Here is a 23,750-nt window from a genome sequence, read left to right as displayed (position 1 = left end):
AGCAGATTGGAACTTGGTCCAGAGAGCTGGAGTGCTTGTATTGGGCTTAACCAGGGAAGTGTCAGGATTGACCCTCTGCCTACTCAGTACTCAGTCTGCATCAGGCTCTCCTGTCAATAACTTTGGTGTAGCCCTTTCTGCCTTTCTCTTCTTTGACATTTCCCTTTCTCCTGGTTTTCATTCTGTTCACACTCACTTCCTTTTCACTTGTTTGTTCTTATTTGTTTTCTTGATACTTTTTTCCCCCCTGTTCTTGGGCACCATGATGCTTTCCTGTTTGCTTTTCTTCCTCTGAGTTTTATGTCATGTTTCCCCTCTCTTGCTCATCTTATCTTCTCTCATTCATTTCCTCTTTTCCCTTCTGTTAGTTCTTTCTCTCAGATGTTTTGTCTCTTCTTTCTTTTACTTTCCCTTATTTTTCCCAGCTCTATAAATGCTTTAGGTTCTTCCCCTCATACCTTTCTTATTTCTACCTGTTATTCCTTTTAGAACCCTATTTTGATAAGCTCAGTGCTCTTTTAAGTGAATTTCTGGCTTGGGGACATGCTTTATCTCACATGTTCCCCACTAAGGAGATGTAGCACTCAATGGGGCAAAATTGCTTCTTGTGGAGGGATAAAATAATCTTAACTTTCTTTATGTATAAAGTCCAGATATCCCTTCAGTATGTAGGTAGTTATACACTTTATCTGTGATATTAAAATTTCATGCGGGAAGGAAGTTAGGAAAAAATGTCTAAAGGGATGATGACAGACAGATTGAGAGACACTGCTGTATTCTCAAGAGTGTTATTAAAATGTGCTCTGTGTGGGCCTTTTCTGTAGGAAGAGACCCCTCTGTTTCTCGCTGCCCGGGAGGGGAGCTATGAAGCAGCCAAGATCCTGTTAGACCATTTTGCCAATCGGGACATCACAGACCACATGGATCGTCTTCCCCGGGACGTGGCTCGGGACCGCATGCACCATGACATTGTGCGCCTGCTGGATGAGTACAACGTGACCCCGAGCCCTCCAGGCACCGTGCTGACTTCTGCTCTCTCACCTGTCATCTGTGGACCCAACAGATCTTTTCTCAGTCTGAAGCACACCCCGATGGGCAAGAAGTCCAGACGGCCCAATGCCAAGAGTGTTGTGCCCTGTAGCCTCCCTAACCTTGCCAAGGAGGCCAAGGATGCCAAGGGGAGTAGGAGGAAGAAGTCTCTGAGTGACAAGGGCCAGTTGTCTGAGAGCTCAGTGACTCTGTCCCCCGTTGATTCCCTAGAATCTCCTCACACATATGTTTCTGATACCACATCCTCTCCGATGATTACATCCCCCGGAATCTTACAGGCCTCACCCAACCCTGTGTTGGCTACTGCTGCCCCCCCTGCCCCAGTCCATGCACAGCATGCACTGTCTTTCTCTAACCTTCATGAGATGCAGCCCTTGGCTCACGGGGCCAACACTGTGCTTCCCTCAGTGAGCCAGCTGCTGTCACACCACCACATTGTTCCCCCAGGCAGTGGCAGTGCGGGGAGCTTGGGTAGGCTACATCCAGTCACTGTCCCAGCGGACTGGATGAACCGTGTGGAGGTGAATGAGAGCCAGTACAACGAGATGTTTGGTATGGTCCTGGCTCCAGCTGAGGGCACTCACCCTGGCATAACTCCCCAGAGCAGGCCGCCTGAAGGGAAGCATTTACCTGCCCCTCGAGAGCCCTTGCCCCCCATCGTGACTTTCCAGCTAATCCCCAAAGGCAGCATTGCCCAACCAGCCGGGGCTGCCCAGCCTCCATCCAGCTGCCCTCCAGCTGTTGCAGGCACCCTGCCCACCATGTATCAGATTCCAGAAATGGCTCGTTTGCCCAGTATGGCTTTTCCCACTGCCATGATGCCCCAGCAGGAAGGGCAGGTTGCTCAGACCATTCTCCCAGCCTACCATCCCTTTCCAGCCTCTGTGGGCAAGTATCCCACACCCCCTTCACAGCATAGCTATGCTTCCTCCAATGCTGCTGAGAGAACGCCCAGTCACAGTGGTCACCTCCAGGGTGAGCATCCCTACCTGACACCATCCCCAGAGTCTCCTGACCAGTGGTCAAGTTCATCCCCCCACTCTGCTTCTGACTGGTCAGATGTGACCACCAGCCCCACTCCTGGGGGTGCTGGAGGAGGTCAGCGGGGACCTGGGGCACACATGTCTGAGCCACCACGCAGCAACATGCAGGTCTATGCATGAAACACTCTGCCTCCAGCGTAGGGACAGAACTCCTATCGTAAATGCTGCTGAGGAGCAAATGAAGGTCGTCCGGGAGAGAAATGAAGAAATCTCTGGAACCAGCTTCCGGAGGCAGGGGAGAGGAGATGCGCTTATCTTGTAGATGATGCAAAGGAAGCAATTTTATTAGCTTCACTGTGTATCTGCAGGGTTTTGGGAGCCGGGAAAGGACAAGGCTCCTTGTAATCTCTTGCCCATCAAGCCCAGGTTCATGGAATTGCAAGATGAATACAAGACTTGGGACCGTGTTTCCTCTCTTCAGCGTGGGCAGCAAAATTGATGCCTGTTGTAGACATTCTTGCAGCTTGGACTGTATTTTCAGCCTTGGGGGCTATTGTTATATCCATGAGAAGATTCTATAGTAGAGTCCTATTGGGAATTGTGCCCTGGAATTCTGCCGGAGTTGACCTATCTTCTATTCTCATCCTTGGAAAGTCTTTCGGCTTCACTTGGTGCTGTAATTGTTGCACCTCTCTGTGGCTGGAACCCCACCTGCATGTTATGGGGCAGGACCTTTGTGCTTTTAATCATTCCTGCTCTGGAAAGCACCTGCAGCCTTCTTTTCCCAGTGTCCCTAGGAGTCTCACGGGGTTTACTTTTATGGTTCTCAGCAGAAAACTTTCAAGTATGTTTCTTTAGAAAATGGACATAGTGCATTCTCCTACATAATATCATTCCTAAAATAAGAAGGGGAGCAAAATATTTTTCTTTGAACCCATTTAGGGGACCAGGACCCCATTCAAGAGGCTGCCCCTGAATTCTCTTGCCTGCATACAGGATTCCTACAAACCTTACCAGGAAGAAGAGTAAGAATCTGTTGTTTTTTCCATTTGTGGGCCTAGTAATTGTGAAGGTTTATCCTTGGCAGTGTAGGTAATATGAGCCCTTCAAAAACCCAAACAGACAAAGGTTTGGAATGTTGGAATGACCAAGAGATAAGGTAACTCATGCAAGGAGTGGTTACCCACTGACCCGTCCCTGCCAAGCATTCCATCGACTGCCAGTGTGAAACACATTTGTTCCCTGATATTAGAACGCTCGGCCTGCTTCACTCACACATCCAGCAGATGAAGATCATCTTAGCTGTTGAGCCTTCCCCTCCACATATCTCCAAGAAGAAAATGTCTCAAACAATGTTCCCTCGCTGTTTAGAAGTGAAATTTCCTCCGCACAAGGGCCCCCCGTGACAGTCGTCTTCCGCTAGTCAGATGGCTGTAGTCTCTACTTCCTGACATTCCTTCTGATCCCAGGCCCCTTCACCCAGCTTCCCTCCATACTGTGGGGTCTGATTACTGGTGCACCCAGTAGGTTCTCACTGAACACGTGGGTTTTCTGAGTGTGGGAAATAGAATGTTGGCTTACAAGAAGGTTGGAAGGGGAGGAACTATGAGGTAGCCTTTGCTATTTTTTGCTACCATTTCTTTTCCTTTCAAGCAATCATGAGATTCTCTGTTAGGGAACTAATGTGGACACTTATCAGGGACCTTTTCCTTTCATAGAGTCACCTTCTAGATGATAATGGACAGTTACAGACTCACTGTCTTGTCATCCTCCTGTTCAGATTGTGATTGTATCTCACCTGAGTCTGCTTCCTGTATTTGTGGTCTTGGCGACTTTTTTGACCCTCTGTCAAGGACGAAGCATTCTAGCCAAAGCTAGAAAGAGGAGAAAAATACTTTTCTTCCTCTTCTGCCTGAGTCAGCTAACAACTGGTCCTGTCTCCACACTGTTACTTCCGCCCGGTGCTATGATGTCATGACACATGGAAAATTAGTTCTTCTGGGGACGTTTTGTAGATATTAATAGGTGGTCTGCCTACTCCGTGTTGGTTTCGATAGTTTTCATTCCTGCCTTGCCTGGGAGTATTCATCAGTTCTTCCCATTTACCTGATTTATCTGTCTGTGACTTCGTATGGAAACCCTGTGTGTCTGTTCACATGGAATTGTACAAAGGATTTTGCCAGTCCTGCCCCAGTTCATTGAATTAAAAAAAATTTTTGTTTTTCCCTGATATAAGCAGATTGTTTGTTCATTTGTATTTTATTCTCTCACACGGCAACTCTACCAGCCCCTTTCATAGTATGTAGTATTTTATCATTCTAAATGGTGACTCTTTATCCTTGGACGCATTTGTTGATTCACAGGTGGGGAGAACCTATCTACATGGATCACTGTGGACCCCACACATCTGCACTTCTCCGTCATCCCGTTCCAGCCCCTCTTCCTCAGAGTGTCAGCCTCTGATCCAGTAGCTTGATCCCTTGTAGCCTTCTCCATCTGCAAGCACACTGTAGGCCTAACTTGCTTGTTCCTCTTTGGGTTTTGGGGAAATGAATGTGAAAGCTGCCATTACAGACAACAGGCTTCAGTGATGAGGAGGAAGACACTGCCTTTCCAGAATTTATCAATTGCTTAGATTGTGAGAACACTTGAGTTGTATAGTACCTAGTAAAAGAGAAGGTAAGATGGAGAATCACTTTCTCACATGGGTGCTGAATTGGAGACTAAGTTTGTATGGGATACAACTTTTATGCCAGGTATAGGTCACCCTCTGTGCCCCGCACATTCTTGTTTTATCTTTATGAATTCTTCCTTTGATTCCTCTTCTGTCTGCCTTTGGGGATATGTTTTTTATTTGTTTGTTTCTTTTGTATTAAGTGTCATTTTCTGACTTACATATTGGTAAGGGAGGGAGAGGTTTGAGGGAAAGAAAGACTGAGAGCTAAAGATTTTATGTAAGCAGTCAGCTATGATGCACAAGTCCATTATATCATCTTATTAAATTTGCTAGTTCATAATTCTTGCATAAAAAAGAACCAAAGGTGTAATGTTCTGTTGGCAGGTGGTTTTGGGATTTTTGGCCTTAACTAATATACTGAATGTATAATGACTGTTTGAGAGGACAAGTTTATATGCCCTGAGGCTCCCATTCATAACTGCTTGGTACTGTGGCTTCTTCCTTGTGTACATTTCTCATAAAAGTGATACGATATCTGTTTGTATGAGAAACCCATAACCAGTAAAATGACTGCATATTCCTGACTATACATAGTAAGGAAAATGCACAATTTGTTTTTAATTTTCAAAGTTTCGTTCTAAAAGTAGTTAAGACGAAATTTATATGGAAGCATTTTTATCACAAAATAAAAAATGTTACATGTCAAGCTCAATGGGCACTGCAGTTTTTATTTTCCATTCTTGCATCGCTGATCTTGCAGTGATTTACCTTATGATGTCATAATTGCTGAGAGAGAAAACATGTTCTTTTCATTCTGAATCCCACGGAGCCTAGCACTAGTCTTTTTTCCTTTCACCAGGCAGAGAATAAATAAATGCTTTTGAGGAGAAAGCTTCTGCCAGATAGGAAGTATCACAAGATTGAGTTACTTCACTGTGCACTAACTGGTGACAAATGGACAATGTCTCAGGACAAAGTGCCTTCCAGTGGAAATGTAGAATATTTGCTAAAGCCAGAATTGGGATTTGGGATATAACTAATAAAACCAATGGTGCTATTAACTAAACCATTAGTTTCCAATATTATTCCTCTTTAAATTTTGTATAGAGTTAAAATATACAGCTATATCATATTATTTTGCATAATAAATGTTACCAAGTTCATTCATACATTTACTTGTCATCAGTAAGATGTTTGAACACAAATACTTGACATTGATGGTATATATGGCATTTTAAACACAATTGATATCATATACTGGTTATCCTGAGTGTTATCATTTTATATAAAACACACTTGAGTCCTCATGTTGGGTTTTGACATGGTGTAAAGAGAAAATGAATTTGAGAGCTAAGGAATGTCTCGCCCAAGTCTGGTTCTCTACAGGCTGGCTTCTCAGAGCCTCTCAGATTCTGTGGCAACAAAAATTTGCTCCATGGAAACCTACTTCAGTGGATCTGGGCTGTCCATCACATCCTATTCCTGCAACTGCAAGTGTAGAAACCTAGTGCTTGATCGTGCAGGGACTATGCAGGGCTTTCCTAGGCATGAAATGCAAGAAGGGAGAGCAGGGCTGGAGGCCGAGGGCTGCCATATCACACAGCTGGAACAATAGACTTGGACCCCAGGCCATGGTCACACCAGGGGAGGGACTGGGCTTCCCTGTCATGCAACTAAAAGGCCTCACAGCTCAAGAAGAGGGGGTGAATTCTTTTCTCAGAACATGATAATAGACCAACCATCTTTAATGTCTGCACACTGTGATGGTGTGATGGGCAATAGGCAAACTACAAGCCTGTTACTGCCTCTGCTTCCAAGTTCTCACAATAAACACTGCCTCAGGCTTGCTGCACGATATTGAGGTCATTCACCTCGTTTGGTGACAGTATTGTTTTTCTCTTTACACTGTGCCACGCGGCTTGTGGGATCTTAGTTCCCCGACAAGGGATCAAACCTGGGCCTGCGGCAGTGAACGCGCGGAGTCCTAACACTGGACTGCCAGGGAATTCCCTGGTGATAGTATTTCTAAAATGAAATATGAATCAGGTGCTTGCAAAAGCCCCGAAGAGAGAGATGGTGCGTGTGAAGTGTGTGTGTGTGTGTGTATGTGTGTTTGTAGGTGTGTGAATGTGTGTGAAACAGTGAATACAACTTTTCCTTCTTTTGAAACGGACCTTAAGAAAACACATTTAAAACATCTGCACCGGTCAAGTCCTGACTGCAAAGTGTGGGCAAATTCAAATGAGGATAATTCAAGAAGGGCTTATTTATCAAAACTAATTATGAAATGCGTGTGGGGTGTAGGGGAAACCTAAGGGGTAGTGCAGAAAGTCCTCATTAGCATCAGCATCTATTACCACTTCCCGGTCCAAAGGCGTGAAGGCTGGGAGGGGTTACTGGAAACTGAAAGGAGGAAGTCCTTTGGAACAAGTTAACTCAAGGAGAGCTGTGACTTCTGCCAGGGGCATGGTGAGCCCCAGGCCCTCTCACTGCAAGGAAGCCAAGAAATGAACACCCTGATCTCATTTTCCACCACACTTCCACCCTGGACTTTGTATTTGCTGAATCCAAGTTGAAGTCTGAAAATAAAGGAGTCTGTTGGAATTGAACCATTGATACAGGTCAGCTTCCTGGAGGAGAAATCTTGGTGGAGAAAGGAAGAGAGTGGATCTGGAAGGTGCAAACACAACATTATCCAAAACATTTTCCCTCCAATGATAATATTTCTAAAAAACTTCTGTTGACAGCCTGCCATTGATATGTGAAGGCAGGGAAATTATGTACTGATAATCCTGACTTAACTTCTTTTCCTGATCAACTAGTGTGTTTCTTCTCCACCTTGTCTTTGAGCACCCAGACTGAAAATAGTCATCAGCAGGAGGATGGATAAATTATGGTGCTGTCACTCTATGGAATACTACCCAGAAATGAAAAAGAATAATATGCAGCAATATAAAGAGGTGTCATTGACATAATGTTGAGCAAAATAAGCTGGACACTAAAAAATACATTCTGTGTGATTCCATTATATAAGTCAGAAAAGCAAACAGCTGATAAATAAAGATCTGAATAGTGGGTACTTTGGGGGGAGAGGGGTCTTGACTGAGAAGACTGCAAGAAAAATCTGTTTGGAGACAGCAAATACCTTGACTTTGGTGGTGATTTCATGAATGTATACATAAAATTTCATGTAAAATTTACTTAAGATTTGTGAATTTTACTAATGTGAGTTATACTTCAATAAAATGTATCTATAATACTGACAGAAATGTATAAACACCTAATATAAATACTGTAGTATATAACTATAATTTTATATTTTAAAATTATAATACATTAATATTTTTTCATATTTGTTTCAGATGTTCAAAAATGAGGTAATATAGGTGAGACTCCTATATCCTCCATTCCCCTCCCTTCCTTCCTCCCTCCTTCCTTTTCCAGTTATTTGCTTTCATAAATTTAATTGGTGGAGATTATTTTATGCTTAACAACATTGCTATTTGCAATAGGTGATCCATGAAGCAAATATATTTTCAAATTCAGTTGTATAAATTGTGAGACCACAGAATTGCCAAATTACTTAAAAGAGCAAGGCAAGCCCGCTATTGGCTAGCCGGGTAGGAGTTCTGGAGTCCAGCAGGAGCATCCCTACCTGTCTGGGGGCTGCTATTTGGTACTACCTGGTGGCACTTAGCTGCTTCAGCATAAACATATTAGAATTGAGTCTGGGTTCTGTAATGAGACAGGGATCGGCAAGCTCTTCATTGTAAACATCACCTGCTTCTTATGCCTATTTCAGACCATTTAGGCCAGCAAATACTGGGATGTAAGAACCCAGCTTGTGTCTTTCTGTAGTGGAATTGTCTCATTTTTCTCTCTCCCTCTCCTCAGTCACCCCTTTCCCTTCACTCCGGGAAAAGATTTAAGAATAAGGATCTGGCAGACGAGGGTCACCAACCAGTAATCATGTTACATCAGAATCTTGTTACTATGGTTATTGCAGGATTTTACATATAAGAATTGGAAAGGAGGAAGAGAAGATATCTTCATCTGAGATTAATAAGACTATATACCTGGACAACCCAAGAAAATATACTAAAAACCTACCCTAGGTTTCAGTAAATAAAACAATGTAAAATTACTTTATAGAAAAACTTTGTTATAAACAAAATCCAGTTTGGGGATGTAATGAAAGAGAAGAGCACATTTCATCTGATCATGCCTGCAACTTTGATAATATTCATTAAGATACTCAATTTTTTAAACCTCTCTCGGTATCAACTAACACAAGTACAATCCCATAATAAGCCCTTCCTAACACTCACTTACTGAGATACCACATTTCCCCTTAGTGTGTAATTTTCCCTGCAGCAAAAAGCATCAGTGACTCCATTTTTGTTTGACTCACCAGGGTGCTCCTTGTGGTTTGACTAAAGGACATCAAGAGGCCTCCAAGACAGGAAGAATACCTTCTCAACACCCCGTTATATACAGAGCACTGACTTCACAATAACAGTTAATGAATTTTCCAAGAATATCTGGAACATTCATAAAAATTATACCTAGGTAAGGCCATCTTAAAATCTTAGTGTAGTTTCAAAGAATCAGTATCATATAGACAGTAATCTCTGAACATGGCACTATCAAATTAGAAACAAAAAATCTAACCAACACCCCTATATCTATGAAAAAATTTAATGTATAAATGTCAGTTATTAATAAAATATGTTAGAAGATATTTAGTAACTATACAAAAATTCTTATCAAATATTACCACTATTTTTGAAATAGTAATTATTAGAACTATGGAAAGCAACCAAAGTTTTTAAGTAGAAAAATTCTCATCTAAATATTTATGCCACAGCAGACTGAATCAATAACATAAGCATTTTAAAATTTTTAATTGACATATAGTTAATTTACAATGTGTTAGTTTCAGGTATACAGCAAAGTGATTCAGTTATACATATATATATTCTTTTTCAGATTCTTTCCAATTATAGGTTATTATAAGGTATTGAATATAGTTCCCTGTGCTATACAGTAGGTCCTTGTTGTTTATCTATTTTATATTTAGTAGTGTGTATATGTTAATCCCACACTCCTAATTTATCCTCCCCCACCCTTCTATCCTCCTTGGTAACCTTAAGTTTGTTTTCTATGTCTGTGAGTCTATTTCTACTTTGTAAATAAGTTCATCTGTATCATTTTCTTAGATTCCACATATAAGCCATATCATACGAGATTTGTCTTTCTCTGGCCTACTTCACTTAGTATGATAACCTCTAGGTCCATCCATGATGCTGCAAGTGGCATTATTTCATTCTTTCTTACGGCTGAGTAAAATTCCATTGTATATATATACCACATCTTCTGTATCCATTCAACAGTCAATGGGCATTTAGGTTGCTTCCATGTCTTGGGTATTATAAATGATGCTGCTATGAACATTTCAGTGCATTATCTTTTAGAGTTTTCTCCAGATATATACCCAGGAGTGGGATTGCAGGATCATATGGTAACTACTTTTTAGTTTTTTAAGGAACCTCCATACTGTTCTCAATAGTGGCTGTAACAATTTACATTCCCACCATCAGTGTAGGAGGGTTCCTATTTCTCAACACCCTATCCAGCATTTATTATTATTATTTTTTAAACATCTTTATTGGAGTATAATTGCTTTACAATGGTGTGTTAGTTTCTGCTTTATGACAAAGTGAATCAGTTATACATATATATATGTCCCCATATCTCTTCCCTCTTGCGTCTCCCTCCTTCCCACCCTCCCTATCCCACCCCTCTAGGTGGTCACAAAGCACCGAGCTGATCTCCCTGTGCTATGCAGCTGCTTCCCACTAGCTATCTATTTTACATTTGGTAGTGTATATATGTCCATGCCACTCTCTCACTTTGTCACAGCTTACCCTTCCCCCTCCCCGTATCCTCAAGTCCATTCTGTAGTAGGTCTGCATCCTTATTCCCGTCTTGCCCCTAGGTTCTTTGTGATCATTTTTTGTTTTTTAGATTCCATATATATGTGTTACCACACAGTATTTCTTTTTCTCTTTCTGACTTACTTCACTCTGTATGACAGTCTCTAGGTCCACGCACCTCACTACAAATAACTCAGTTTTGTTCCTTTTTATGGCTGAGTAATATTCCATTGTATATATGTGCCACATCTTCTTTATCCATTCATCTGTTGATGGACACTGAGGTTGCTTCCAAGTACTGGCTATTGTAAATTGAGCTGCAATGAATATATTGGTACATGACTCTTTTTTAATTATGGTTTTCTCAGGGTATATGCCCAGTAGTATTGGTGGGTCATATGGTAGTTCTAGTTTTAGTTTTTTAAGGAACCTCCATACTGTTCTCCATAGTGGCTGTATCAATTTACACTCCCACCAACAATGCAAGACGGTTCCCTTTTCTCCACACCCTCTGCAGCATTTATTGTTTGTAGATTTTTTGATGCTGGCCATTCTGACTGGTGTGAGGTAATTGTAGTTTTGATTTGCATTGCAGTTTTGATTTTCATTTCTCTAATGATTAACGATGTTGAACATTCTTTCATGTGTTTGTTGGCAATCTGTATATGTTCTTTGGAGAAATGTCTATTTAGGTCTTCTGCCCATTTTTGGATTGTGTTGTTTGTTTTTTTGATATTGAGCTGCATGAGTTGCTTGTAATTTTGGAGATTAATCCTTTGTCAGTTGCTTCATTTGCAAATATTTTCTCCCATTCTGAGGGCTGTCTTTTCGTCTTGTTTATGGTTTCCTTTGCCATGCAAAAGATTTTAAGTTTCATTAGGTCCTATTTGTTTATTTTTGTTTTTATTTCCATTTCTCTAGGAGGTGGGTCAAAAAGGACCTTGCTGTGATTTATGTCATAGAGTGTTCTGCCTGTGTTTTCCTCTAAGAGTTTGATGGTGTCTGGCCTTACATTTAGGTCTTTAATCCACTTTGAGTTTATTTTGGTGTATGGTGTTAGGGAGTGTTCTAATTTCAGTCTTTTACATTTAGCTCTCCAGTTTTCCCAGCACCACTTAATGAAGAGGCTGTCTTTTCTCCACTGTATATTCTTGCCTACTTTACCAAAGATAAGGTGACCATATGTGCGTGGGTTTATCTCTGGGCTTTCTATCCTGTTGCATTGATCTATATTTCTGTTTTTGTGCCAGTACCATACTGTCTTGATAACTGTAGCTTTGTAGTATAATCTGAAGTCAGGGAGCCTGATTCCTCCAGCTCCGTTTTTCTTTCTCAAGATTGCTTTGGCTATTCGGGGTCTTTTGTGTTTCCATACAAATTGTGAAATTTTTTGTTCTAGTTCTGGGAAAAATGCCAGTGGTAGTTTGATAGGGATTGCATTGAATCTGTAGATTGATTTGGGTAGTAGAGTCATTTTCACAATGTTGATTCTTCCAATCCAAGAACATGGTATATCTCTCCATCTATTTGTATCATCTTTAATTTCTTTCATCAGTGTCTTATAATTTTCTGCATACAGGTCTTTTGTCTCCTTAGGTAGGTTTATTCCTAGGTATTTTATTCTTTTTGTTGCAATGGTAAATGGGAGTGTTTTATTAATTTCACTTTCAGATTTTTCATCATTAGTGCATAGGAATGCCAGAGATTTCTGTGCATTAATTTTGTATCCTGCTACTTTACCAAATTCATTGTTTAGCTCTAGTAGTTTTCTGGTAGTATCTTTAGGATTCTCTATGTATAGTATCATGTCATCTGCAAACAGTGACAGCTTTACTTCTTTTCCAATGTGGATTCCTTTTATTTCTTTTTCTTCTCTGATTGCTGTGGCTGAAACTTCCACAACTATGTTGAATAAGAGTGGTGAGAGTGGGCAACCTTGTCTTGTTCCTGATCTTAGTGGAAATGCTTTCAGTTTTTCACAATTGAGGACAACGTTGGCTGTGGGTTTGTCATATATGGCCTTTATTATGTTGAGGAAAGTTTCCTCTATGCCTACTTTCTGGAGGGTTTTTATCATAAATGGGTGTTGAATTTTTTCGAAAACTTTCTCTGCATCTTTTGAGATGATCATATGGTTTTTCTCCTTCAGTTTGTTAATATGGTTTATCACATGGATTGATTTGCATATATTAAAGAATCCTTGCATTCCTGGAATAAACCCCACTTGATCATGGTGTATGATCCTTTTAATGTGCTGTTGGATTCTGTTTGCTAGTATTTTGTTGAGGATTTTTGCATCTATGTTCATCAGTGATATTGGCCTGTAGTTTTCTTTCTTTGTGACATCCTTGTCTGGTTTTGGTATCAAGGTGATGGTGGCCTCGTAGAATGAATTTGGGAGTGTTCCTCCCTCTGCTATATTTTGGAAGAGTTTGAGAAGGATAGGTCTTAGCCCTTCTCTAAATGTTTGATGGAATTCACCTGTGAAGCCATCTGTTCCTGGGCTTTTGTTTGTTGGAAGATTTTTAATCACAGTTTCAATTTCAGTGCTTGTGATTGTTATGTTCATATTTTCTATTTCTTCCTGGTTCAGTCTCGGAAAGTTGTGCATTTCTAAGAATTTGTCCATTTCTTCCAGGTTGTCCATTTCATTGGCATATAGTTGCCTGTAGTAATCTCTTATGATCCTTTGTATTTCTGCAGTGTCAGTTGTTACTTCTTCTTTTTCATTTCTAATTCTATTGATTTGAGTCTTCTCCCGTTTTTTCATGATGATTCTGGCTAATAGTTTATCAATTTTGTTTATCTTCTCAAAGAATCAGCTTTTAGTTTTATTGATCCTTACTATCGTTTCCTTCATTTCTTTTTCGTTTATTTCTGATCTGATCTTTATGATTTCTTTCCATCTGCTAACTTTGGGGTTTTTTTGTTCTTCTTTCTCTAATTGCTTTAGGTGTAAGGTTATGTTTTTTACTTGAGATGTTTCTTGCTTCTTAAGGTAGGATTGTATTGCTATAAAATTCCCTCTTAGAACTGCTTCTTCTGCATCCCATAGGTTTTGCGTCGTTGTGTTTTCATTGTCATTTGTTTATAGTTTTGTTTTTTTTTTTTTTGCAGTACGTGGGCCTCTCACTGTTGTGGCCTCCCCCATTGCAGAGCACAGGCTCCAGACGTGCAGGCTCAGTGGCCATGGCTCACGGGCCTAGCCGCTCTGCGGCATGTGGGATCTTCCTGGACCGGGGCATGACCCCGTGTCCCCTGCACTCAACCACTGTGCCACCAGGGAAGCCCATGTTTCTAGGTATTTTTTAATTTCCTCTTTGATTTCTTCAGTGATCTCTTGGTTATTAAGTAGTGTGTTGTTCAGCCTCCATATGTTTGTATTTCTTACAGATTTTTTCCTGTAATTGATATCTAGTCTCATAGCGTTGTGGTCGGAAAAGATACTTGATATGATTTCGATTTTCTTACATTTACCAAGGCTTGATGTGTGACCCAAGATATGATCCATCCTGGAGAATGTTCCATGAGCACTTGAGAAGAATGTGTATTTTGTGTTTTTTTGGCTGGAAAGTCCTATAAATATCAATTAAGTCCATCATGTTTAATATATCATTTAAAGTTTGTGTTTCCTTATTTATTTTCATTTTGGATGATCTGTCCTTTGGTGAAAGTGGGGTGTTAAAGTCTCCTACTATGATTGTGTTACTGTCGATTTCCCCTTTTATGGCTGTTAGTATTTTCCTTATGTATTGAGGTGCTCCTATGTTGGGTGCGTAAATATTTACAATTGTTACATCTTCTTCTTGGATTGATCCCTTGATCATTATGTAGTGTCCTTCTTTGTCTCTTGTAATAGTCTTTATTTTAAAGTCTATTCTGTCTGATATGAGAATTGCTACTCCAGCTTTCTTTTGATTTCCATTTGCGTGGAATATATTTTTCCATCCCCTCACTTTCAGTCTGTATGTGTCTCTAGGTCTGAAGTGGGTCTCTTGTAGACAGCATACATACGGGTCTTGTTTTTGTATCCATCCAGCCAGTCTATGTCTTTTGGTTGGAGCATTTAATTCATTTACATTTAAGGTAATTATTGATATGTATGTTCCTATTACCATTTTCTTAATTGTTTTGGGTTTATTATAGTAGGTCTTTTCTTTCTCTTGTGTTTCCTGCCTAGAGAAGTTCCTGTAGCATTTGTTGTAAAGCTGGTTTTGTGGTGCTGAATTCTCTTTGCTTTTGCTTGTCTGTAGAGCTTTTAATTTCTCCATCAAATCTGAATGAGATCCTTGCTGGGTAGAGTAATCTTGGTTGTAGGTTTTTCTCCTTCATCACTTTAAATATGTCCTGTCACTCCCTTCTGGCTTGCAGAGTTTCTGCTGAAAGATCAGCTGTTAACCTTATGGGGATTCCTTATGTGTTATTTGTTGTCTTTCCCTTGCTGATTTTAATATTTGTTCTTTGTATTTAATTTTTGATAGTTTGAGTAATATGTGTCTTGGCGTATTTCTCCTTGGATTTATCCTGTATGGGACTCTCTGTGCTTCCTGTACTTGATTAACTATTTCCTTTTCCATATTAAGGAAGTTTTCAACTATAATCTCTTCAAATATTTTCTCAATCCCTTTCTTTTTCTCTTCTTCCTCTGGGACCTCTATAATTTGAATGTTGGTGCGTTTAATGTTGTCCCAGAAGTCTCTGAGACGGTTCTCAGTTCTTTTCATTCTTTTTTCTTTATTCTGCTCTGCAATAGTTATTTCCACTATTATCTTACAGGTCACTTATCCATTCTTCTGCCTCAGTTATTCTGCTATTGATCCCTTCTAGAGAATTTTATATTTCATTTATTATGTTGTTCATCACTGTTTGTTTCCTCTTTAGTTCTTCTAGGTCCTTGTTAAACGTTTCTTGTATTTTGTCCATTCTATTTCCAAGATTTTGGATCATCTTTAGTGTCGTTATTCTGAATTCTTTTGCAGGTAGACTGCTTATTTCCTCTTCATTTGTTAGGTCTGGTGGGGTTTTGCCTTGCTCCTTCATCTGCTGTGTGTTTCTCTGTCTTCTCATTTTGCTTAACTTACTGTGTTTGGGGTCTCCTTTTCACAGGCTGCAGGTTCGTAGTTCCCGTTGTTTTTGGTGTCTGTCCCCAGTGGCTAAGATTTGTTCAGTGGGTTGTATAGGCTTCCTGGTGGAGGGGACTAGTGCCTGTGTTCTGGTGGATGAGGCTGGATCTTGTCTTTCTGTTGGGCAGGTCCACGTCAGGTGGTGTTTTGGGGTGTCTGTGGCCTTATTATGATTTTAGGCAGCCTCTGTGCTCATGGATGGGGTTGTGTTCCTGTTTTGCTAGTTGTTTGGCATAGGGTGTCCAGCACTGTAGCTTGCTGGTCGTTGAGTGGAGCTGGATCTTGGCGTTGAGGTGGAGATCTTTGGGAGATTTTCGCCGTTTGATATTACGTGGAGCTGGGAGGTTTCTTGTGGACCAGTGTCCTGAACTTGGCTCTCCCACCTCAGTGGCACAGCCCTGACGCCTGGCTGGAGCACAAAGAGCCTGTCCTCCACACAGCTCAGAATAAAAGGGAGAAGGAAAAGAAAGAGAGAAAGAGAGAAAGAAAGAAAGAAAGAAGAAAGAAAGAAAGAAAGAAAGAAAGAAAGAAAGAAAGAAAGAAAGAAAAGAAAAAATAAAACAATTAAAGTAAAAATAATTATTAAAAAAAATTTTTTTTAAGTAATGAAAAAAGAAAATGGACTGACAGAACCCTAGGACAAATGGTAAAAGCAAAGCTATACAGACAAAATCACACACAGAAGCATACACATACACACTCACAAAAAGAGGAAAAGGGAAAAAATATATATATATCATTGCTCCCAAAGTCCACCTCCTCAATTTGGGATGATTCGTTGTCTATTCAGGTATTCCACAGATGCAGGGTACATCAAGTTGACTGTGGAGGTTTAATCCGCTGCTTCTGAGGCTGCTGGGAGATATTTCCCTTTCTCTTCTTTGTTCGCACAGCTCCCGGGGTTCAGCTTTGGATTTGGCCACGCCTCTGCGTCTAGGTCGCCTGAGGGCGTCTGTTCTTTGCTCAGACAGGATGGGGTTAAAGGAGCCGCTGATTCGGGGGCTGTGGCTCGCTCAGGCCGTGGGGAGGGAGGGGTACGGAGTGCGGGGCGGGCCTGAGGCTGCAGAGGCCGGCGTGACGTTGCACCAGCTTGAGGCATGCCATGCGTTCTCCCCGGGAAGTTGTCCCTGGATCCCGGGACCCTGGCAGTGGCGGGCTGTACAGGCTCCCGGGTGGGGAGGTGTGGATAGTGACCTGTGCTTGCACACAGGCTTCTTGGTGGCGGCAGCAGCAGCCTTAGCGTCTCATGCCCGTCTCTGGGGTCCACGCTGATAGCTGCGGCTCACGCCCGTCTCTGGAGCTCCTTTAAGCGGCGTTCTTAATCCCCTCTCCTCGTGCACCAGGAAACAAAGAGGCAAGAAAAAGTCTCTTGTCTCTTCGGCAGCTCCAGACTTTTTCCCGGACTCCCTCCCGGCTAATCGTGGTGCACTAACCCCTTCAGGCTGTGTTCACGCAGCCAACCCCAGTCCTCTCTCTGGGGTCTGACCTCCGAAGCCCGAGCCTCAGCTCCCAGCCCCCGCCCGTCCCGGCAAGTGAGCAGACAAGCCTCTTGGGCTGGTGAGCGCTGGTCAGCACCGATCCTCTGTGCGGGAATCTCTCTGCTTTGCCCTCTGCACCCCTGTGGCTGCGCTCTCCTCCGTGGCTCCGAAGCTTCCGCCCCCCGCAGTTTCCGCCTGAGAAGGGGCTTCCTACTGTGTGGAAACCTTTCCTCCTTGACAGCTCCCTCCCACTGGTGCAGGTCCTGTCCCTATTCTTTTGTCTCTGTTTTTTCTTTTTTTTTTTTTGCCCTACCCAGGTATGTGGGAAGTTTCTTGCCTTTTGGGAGGTCTGAGGTCTTCTGCCAGCGTTCAGTAGGTGTTCTGTAGGAGTAGTTCCACATGTAGATGTATTTCTGATGTATTTGTGGGGAGGAAGGTGATCTCCATGTCTTACTCTTCTGCCATCTTGAAGCTCCTCCCAGCATTTATTATTTGTAGACTTTTTAATGATGGCCATTCTGACTGGTGTGAAGTGAACCTCATTGCAGTTTTGATTTTCATTTCTCTAATAATTAGCGATATTGAGCATCTTTTCATGTGCCTGTTGGCCATCTGAATGCCTTCTTTGGAGAAATGTATCCTGCCCATTTTTTTATTGGATTGCTTGTTTTTATATATATATTAAGCTGTATGAGCTGTCTGTATATTTTGAAGTTTAATCCCTTGTCCATAGCATCGTTTGTAAATATTTTGTCCCATCCCACAGGTTTTCTTTGGTTTATGTTTTTCTTTGCTGTGCAAGAGCTTTTAAGTTTAATCAGGTCCCATTTGTGTATTTTTGTTTTTATTTCCATTACTCTAGGAGATGGATCCAAAAGCATACTGCCGTGATTTATGTCACAGTGTTCTGCCTATGTTTTCCTCTAGGAGTTTTATAGTATCTGGTCTTACATTTAGGTCTTTAATCCATTTTGAGTTTATTTTTGTATATGGTGTTAGAGAATGTTCTAATTTCACTCTTTCACATGTAACTGTCCAGTTTTCCCAGCACCACTTATTGAAGAGACTGTCTTTTCTCCATTGAACTTTCTTGCCTCCTTTGTCATAGATTAATTGACCATAAGTGCATGGGTATACTCCTGGGTTTTCTATCCTGTTCCATTGGTCTATATGTCTGTTTTTGTGCCAGTACCACACTGTTTTGATTACTGTAGCTTCACGGTATAGTCTGAAGTCAGGGAGCGTGATTCCTCCAGCTCCCTTCTTCTTTCTCAAGATTGTTTTGGCATAGCATTTTGTTTAAGAAATTAGACAAAGAACCACAGAATAAATCCAAAGAAATAGAAAGTAGGAAATAACCAAGACAAGCAGAAATTAATGAAATAACTAAAAGAAGGTAATAAATATAGTTAAATTAAATAAAAATATAAAGAAGGCACAACTAACAAGTATTAGGGAAATAAAAGTAGGATGTTTTGGCAGATACAGTAGATAAAAAATTATGAATGTAAACGAATTTATTCTAATATGTTTGGGAAAAATCAGGCCTAGCTGCTATAATAATACACTGAAATTTAAAAGAGCAGCCTATCATAAACCTTCCAGAGAATGAAAAATAAAACACTCCTCAACTCAATATATGCATCTAATTTGACTCTGATAGAAAAACCCTACAAGGATAATACAAGTAAGGAAAATTATAGATCTAACTTACCTAGAAACATAGAGGCAAAAATTGTAAATCAATTATTACCAAACTGAAACTAGAAGCAAGTTCATAATGATGAATACAAATACACTATGACTAATAATTTTCTTCTCATAAAAGAAAAGATGGTTAACACTTAGTAAATCAATTACTAGATATCACACCTTAAGAAGACTCATACAATCATTTCAGTAGAATCAACAAAGTATTTGGGAAAATTACATCTTCATGATAAAAATTATGAACTATAACAGCAGTTAGAAATAGAAAATTCCTAAAACTAATAAAGGGTATCTAATCTATAGAAAACATCATACTTAATAATAAACGTATAAATTTGTTTCCTTTAAAGTTAGGAATAATGCAGATGCCAGCTCTCATATATTCTCAATCTGAAGTTGATCTGGAAGTCCTAGTTCTAGCAAGGAAAGAAAAAAAAAAATAGAAACACACAGTCATTGCTTGTAGACCAACTAATTATATGCATAAAATGTCCAGAGGCTAATATAAACTTTTAGAGCTTGTTGCAATTAAAGAGGACAAGAGAACATTTTAAAGAAATTGGAAACTTTTCTATTAGTGATTAGTTGAATTCAACCAAATTGTGAAGGAAATTATATGTATTCTTGTCATAGGGTTCAGAAGTGTAGCTACCCAAATCAATTGAGAAAAACTGGATAACTGAGGGGTATGGGTTGGAAGACCTCTGTTGACCAAATGGAGAACATTGTTGGGGGAAATAAAATGGGTTTGCCTATTCCATCTGTGCCTCAGGAAGAATCATCCTTTAAGGGTGCCATCCTCACACCTTGCTCCAGCCTCAAACATCTGGGTGAGAGAAAATAGAGCTCTAACTAGAATTCTTTGATCTTGCCTGTCCTGACTGGCAAATCTAGTCCCTCATAGCGGACTTAGTAGATTATCAATTTATGACCAGTTAGCTCTAAAATCTCCCTTTGTGCCTGTGCAAATGGGTCTGGGCCCTTAAGCGTCTTAGCTTTGTTAGCTGGCACTAAGTTAAGCTTTATCAGTAGAGGGTGCTGGAGAGAAATTGTAGGAGTAAGAGATTTGCTTTTCTTGTTCCAGTGACTCCCTAGACAGGCTTCTCCTGCAGTTGAAGTAGCTTTCCCAGGCCAAACTTCTGAAGTGCAGGCAGCCTCTCTAGGGCCCCACATCTGCAGTGTAGGCAGCCAGAGGCACCCAGCAACCAGTAGCAATCCCAGGCACCCACTTTTCCCCAGGTGGTTCTGTAGTAGAGTGTATTAGAGTGCCCCGGTGACATACCTCCCTATGAACAACTTTCTCCAGTGCCCTGCAGTGCCTCAGTGAGACATATTCCTGGGAACAGTTTTCCCCAGGACATGAGAGGTTGGATTTCTGGCAAGACATACCAGAGTGTACCTCAGTGATTTCTCTGCCATTCAGTGATCTAAGGCTGTGCCCTCCAACGAGATCTGGATCTCAGCCCTAGGAGGAGGTTAACTCTTCCTGCCACAGATGCTCTAATTCACCCCTGGGAGTGGTGGCTATATCATATATCATATCATATTGTATCATATATATCATGTCATGTATCATATCATATCTGCTTTATTATATATCCACTGTTTCAATATTCTTTAGAGTTCTCTTTATACATGTTAATAGCCAATCTCTAGTTATTCCATTCTCTGTTACAGTTAATATTTGTTTTATATTACATTTTCCTGTTTCAATTACTGTAGGGTTTCTTTCTACTGACTGAACCCAAATGGATAGATTCAGAAGGTAGCGTTAAAGAGAAATAAGTGCTGTTCTTTGTTGTGCTTAGCTTTATCTTCATATGAATAATGCAGAGGCATTTTAGAATCCATATAATAACCATTTCATTAATTCACTAGCAAAAGGGATGTAATGAATCATAATGGCCATCTCAAAAAATTGAAACTATTTTTTTATCTTTTAGGAGAAAAAAATGGGAGGGACACAGTGCACCCGTGATAGTTTTTTCAATGTAAGTAAAAATACCAGCCATATTTAATCTACCAGCACTATCCCTTCAATGATATCTTTATGAGTCTATGCTAATCTGTCAACCTAAAGATTAATGATAAAAAAGCACATGTAATTGTCACATCTCAGAAAGAGACAAAAAATTTACAAAAAATTTTTTTTCACCATGAAATATAATATATACACAAAAGAGCTTGAAATTTCAGGAATGTTTTAACAAATATGTACAGCAAACAGTAGTACTGAAGAAATGTATTACCAACACCAGAGCTCCCTGGAAGCTACATGAACCATATCCTGCCCCTATCCCATTATTTCCTGATTAGAGCCCTTTCCCTTCACCCCAGAAGTAACAACTTTCCTGACAGTTCTGCTCATAATGTCCTTGATTTATTTTTATCAATTATGCATGTACACTAAAATTAAAGTTCAGTTTTGCCTGATTTTGACTTATATGTTCATTTGTGTTTTGTTTGTAATATCCATGTTGTTGCATATAACTCAGATTCATTAGCTCCATTGCTGCAGTCACCACTGATGGAAATTAGGCTTCTTTTCAGTTTTGGGGAGTACTGTTACATCCATGTATCCTAGTGTACATATGTACACATTTCTGTAGGGTAGAGATGGAATTTCTGGATCATAGAGACTATTTTCAACTATATGAGATAATGTCAAACAGGTATCTAAAGTTGTTTTATTGATTTATTGCCACTGAAGTGTAAGAGAGGTCTTATCATTCTATATCCTCACCAAAGCTTCATATTATTAATTTCTTGACTCATTGCTAAACCTGATGGGTGTAGCATCAGATAGCAGCTTTAATTTGCAGTATTCTGTTTACTAATATGATTGAAACCTTTCCATCTGTTTATTGGCTACCTGAATTTTCTCTTATGTGATGTGCCTGCAGAAACCTTTTGCTCATTTTTCTATTAGATTTCTATTAGATTATTTCTGTCTTTTTCTAATTGATGTGTTAAAAACATTTAGAGTGCCCTTTGTCAGTTATAGGATTATTCAGTACTTGATCCAATAATAAGACAGAACAGAATCATACCACACCTGGAAGACAGTATTGGGTTTCATACCAAAAAAAAAAAAAATCAAGAGATGTACTAAGAGAAATTTTTTAAAGCACATATTAGACAGACATTTTTACAATCATAGGATGAGGAAGAACAAAAGAATGGCATGACACCCAGAAGGCAGAAGATCTTTAAATATTTCGTATGGTGAAAGACACTGTATAGGTTAATGACAAATAACACATTGGCCAAATTAATTTGCAATATATTAGTAGCGCCAACAAATCAAAAAGCAGAGCAAAGCATGTAAGAGAAGAATGGGCAAAGGATACAAAGAGGCAAATGTAAGAATAATTTAATCGTGTATTGTACATTTGAAAGTGGCTAAGACAGTAAATCTTATAAGTTTTCATCATAGGAAAAAAAGTATAACTATGTGTAGACATGAATGTTAGTTTGACTTATTGTGGTGATCATTTAGCAATACATAAATACAGTAGTCTTCCATTATTCACAGTTTCACTTCCCATATTATTAGTTGCCTGCAGCCTACTGTAGTCCAAAAATATTACAGTTGTCCCTTGGTATCCACGGGGGGTTGTTTCCAGGATCCACCACAGACACCCAAAGCCTTGGATGCTCAAGTCCGTTAGTCTGCTCTCTGGATCCTCGGTTCTGCACCTGTGGATTCAACCGACCACAGGTCATGTAGTACTGTATTTATTTTGCAGCAATCTTGTATTAGCCAATAGTTCAAACACGTGCTGTTCAAGGGTCAACTGTAAAGGAGAATTCCCTTCAGAGTGCCTACATCATTCACCTCACTTCGTCTCATTGCATTGGTATTGCATCATCTCAGAGGTTCACGAGATGAAGTAGGGTGAGAACAGGACAGTAAGATATTTTTATTTATTTATTTATTTATTTTTTGCGGTACGCGGGCCTCTCACTGTTGTGGCCTCTCCCGTTGCGGAGCACAGGCTCCAGACGCGCAGGCTCAGCGGCCATGGCTCACGGGCCCAGCCGCTCCGCGGCATGTGGGATCTTCCCGGACCGGGGCACGAACCCGCGTCCCCTGCATCTGCAGGCGGACTCTCAACCACTGCGCCACCAGGGAAGCCCGACAGTAAGATATTTTGAAAGAGAGAGAGGACCACATTCACATAACTTTCATAACAGTATATTCTTGTAATTATTGCATTTTAATATTAGTTGTTTTGGTTAATCTTTTATTGTGCCTAATTCATGACTTAAAATTTATCATAGGTATGTTTGTATAGGGAAAAGCATAGTATATATAGGGCTTGGTACTATCTCTGGTTTCAGGCAGCCACTGCTGGTCTTGGAATCTATCCCCCACAGGTAAGGGGAGACTACTGCATAGAGAATCATCAGGTGGTGCACCTACAACTTATATAACGTTATAGGTCAGTTTATCTCAATTTAGAAATAATTTAAAGAGTAGATTGGCATTAAGCTGCTATAAAGTTCAGTCTCACTAATAATCAGAGAAGGTCGTTTTAAATAATGAGCTATGTCTTCTTTTTCTAATAAGCCTATATTAAAGAGTTGAATATTAAATACTTCTAGAAACATAGGAAATTGGACCTTCTATAGCTGTGCTGGCTAATATGGCAGCTAGTAGCAACACGTGGCTACTTAAATTTAAATTAACTGTAATTAAAATAAGTTTGAGAATCAGTTGCCTTGTCACAATAGCCACATTTAATAGGTCAATAAATGCAGAATGTTAGTGGCTGTAGTATTGGTCTGTA

The 23,750-nt window shown here is 40.3% G+C and overlaps 1 protein-coding gene across 3 annotated transcripts in view; it reads left to right on the top strand.

Moving 5' to 3' along the window:
- The window catches only part of NOTCH2 (notch receptor 2), a 178,152-nt gene extending 172,736 nt beyond the window's left edge, over positions 1–5,416 (top strand). For all 3 annotated transcript variants that reach the window (XM_067727445.1, XM_067727448.1, XM_067727447.1), the window contains one exon: positions 825–5,416. In XM_067727445.1, the coding sequence (XP_067583546.1) occupies positions 825–2,213 (1,389 nt within the window). In that variant the 3' untranslated portion in view covers positions 2,214–5,416. The remainder of the gene's footprint in view (positions 1–824) is intronic.
- Positions 5,417–23,750: the final 18,334 nt, after the last annotated feature.

The sequence above is a fragment of the Pseudorca crassidens genome, chromosome 2 (assembly GCF_039906515.1).
Source record: "Pseudorca crassidens isolate mPseCra1 chromosome 2, mPseCra1.hap1, whole genome shotgun sequence".
In the NCBI taxonomy this organism is placed as follows: Eukaryota; Metazoa; Chordata; class Mammalia; order Artiodactyla; family Delphinidae; genus Pseudorca; species Pseudorca crassidens.
The sequence above is the reverse complement of the archived record's forward strand: the minus strand, read 5'-3'. Positions and strand labels throughout refer to the sequence as shown.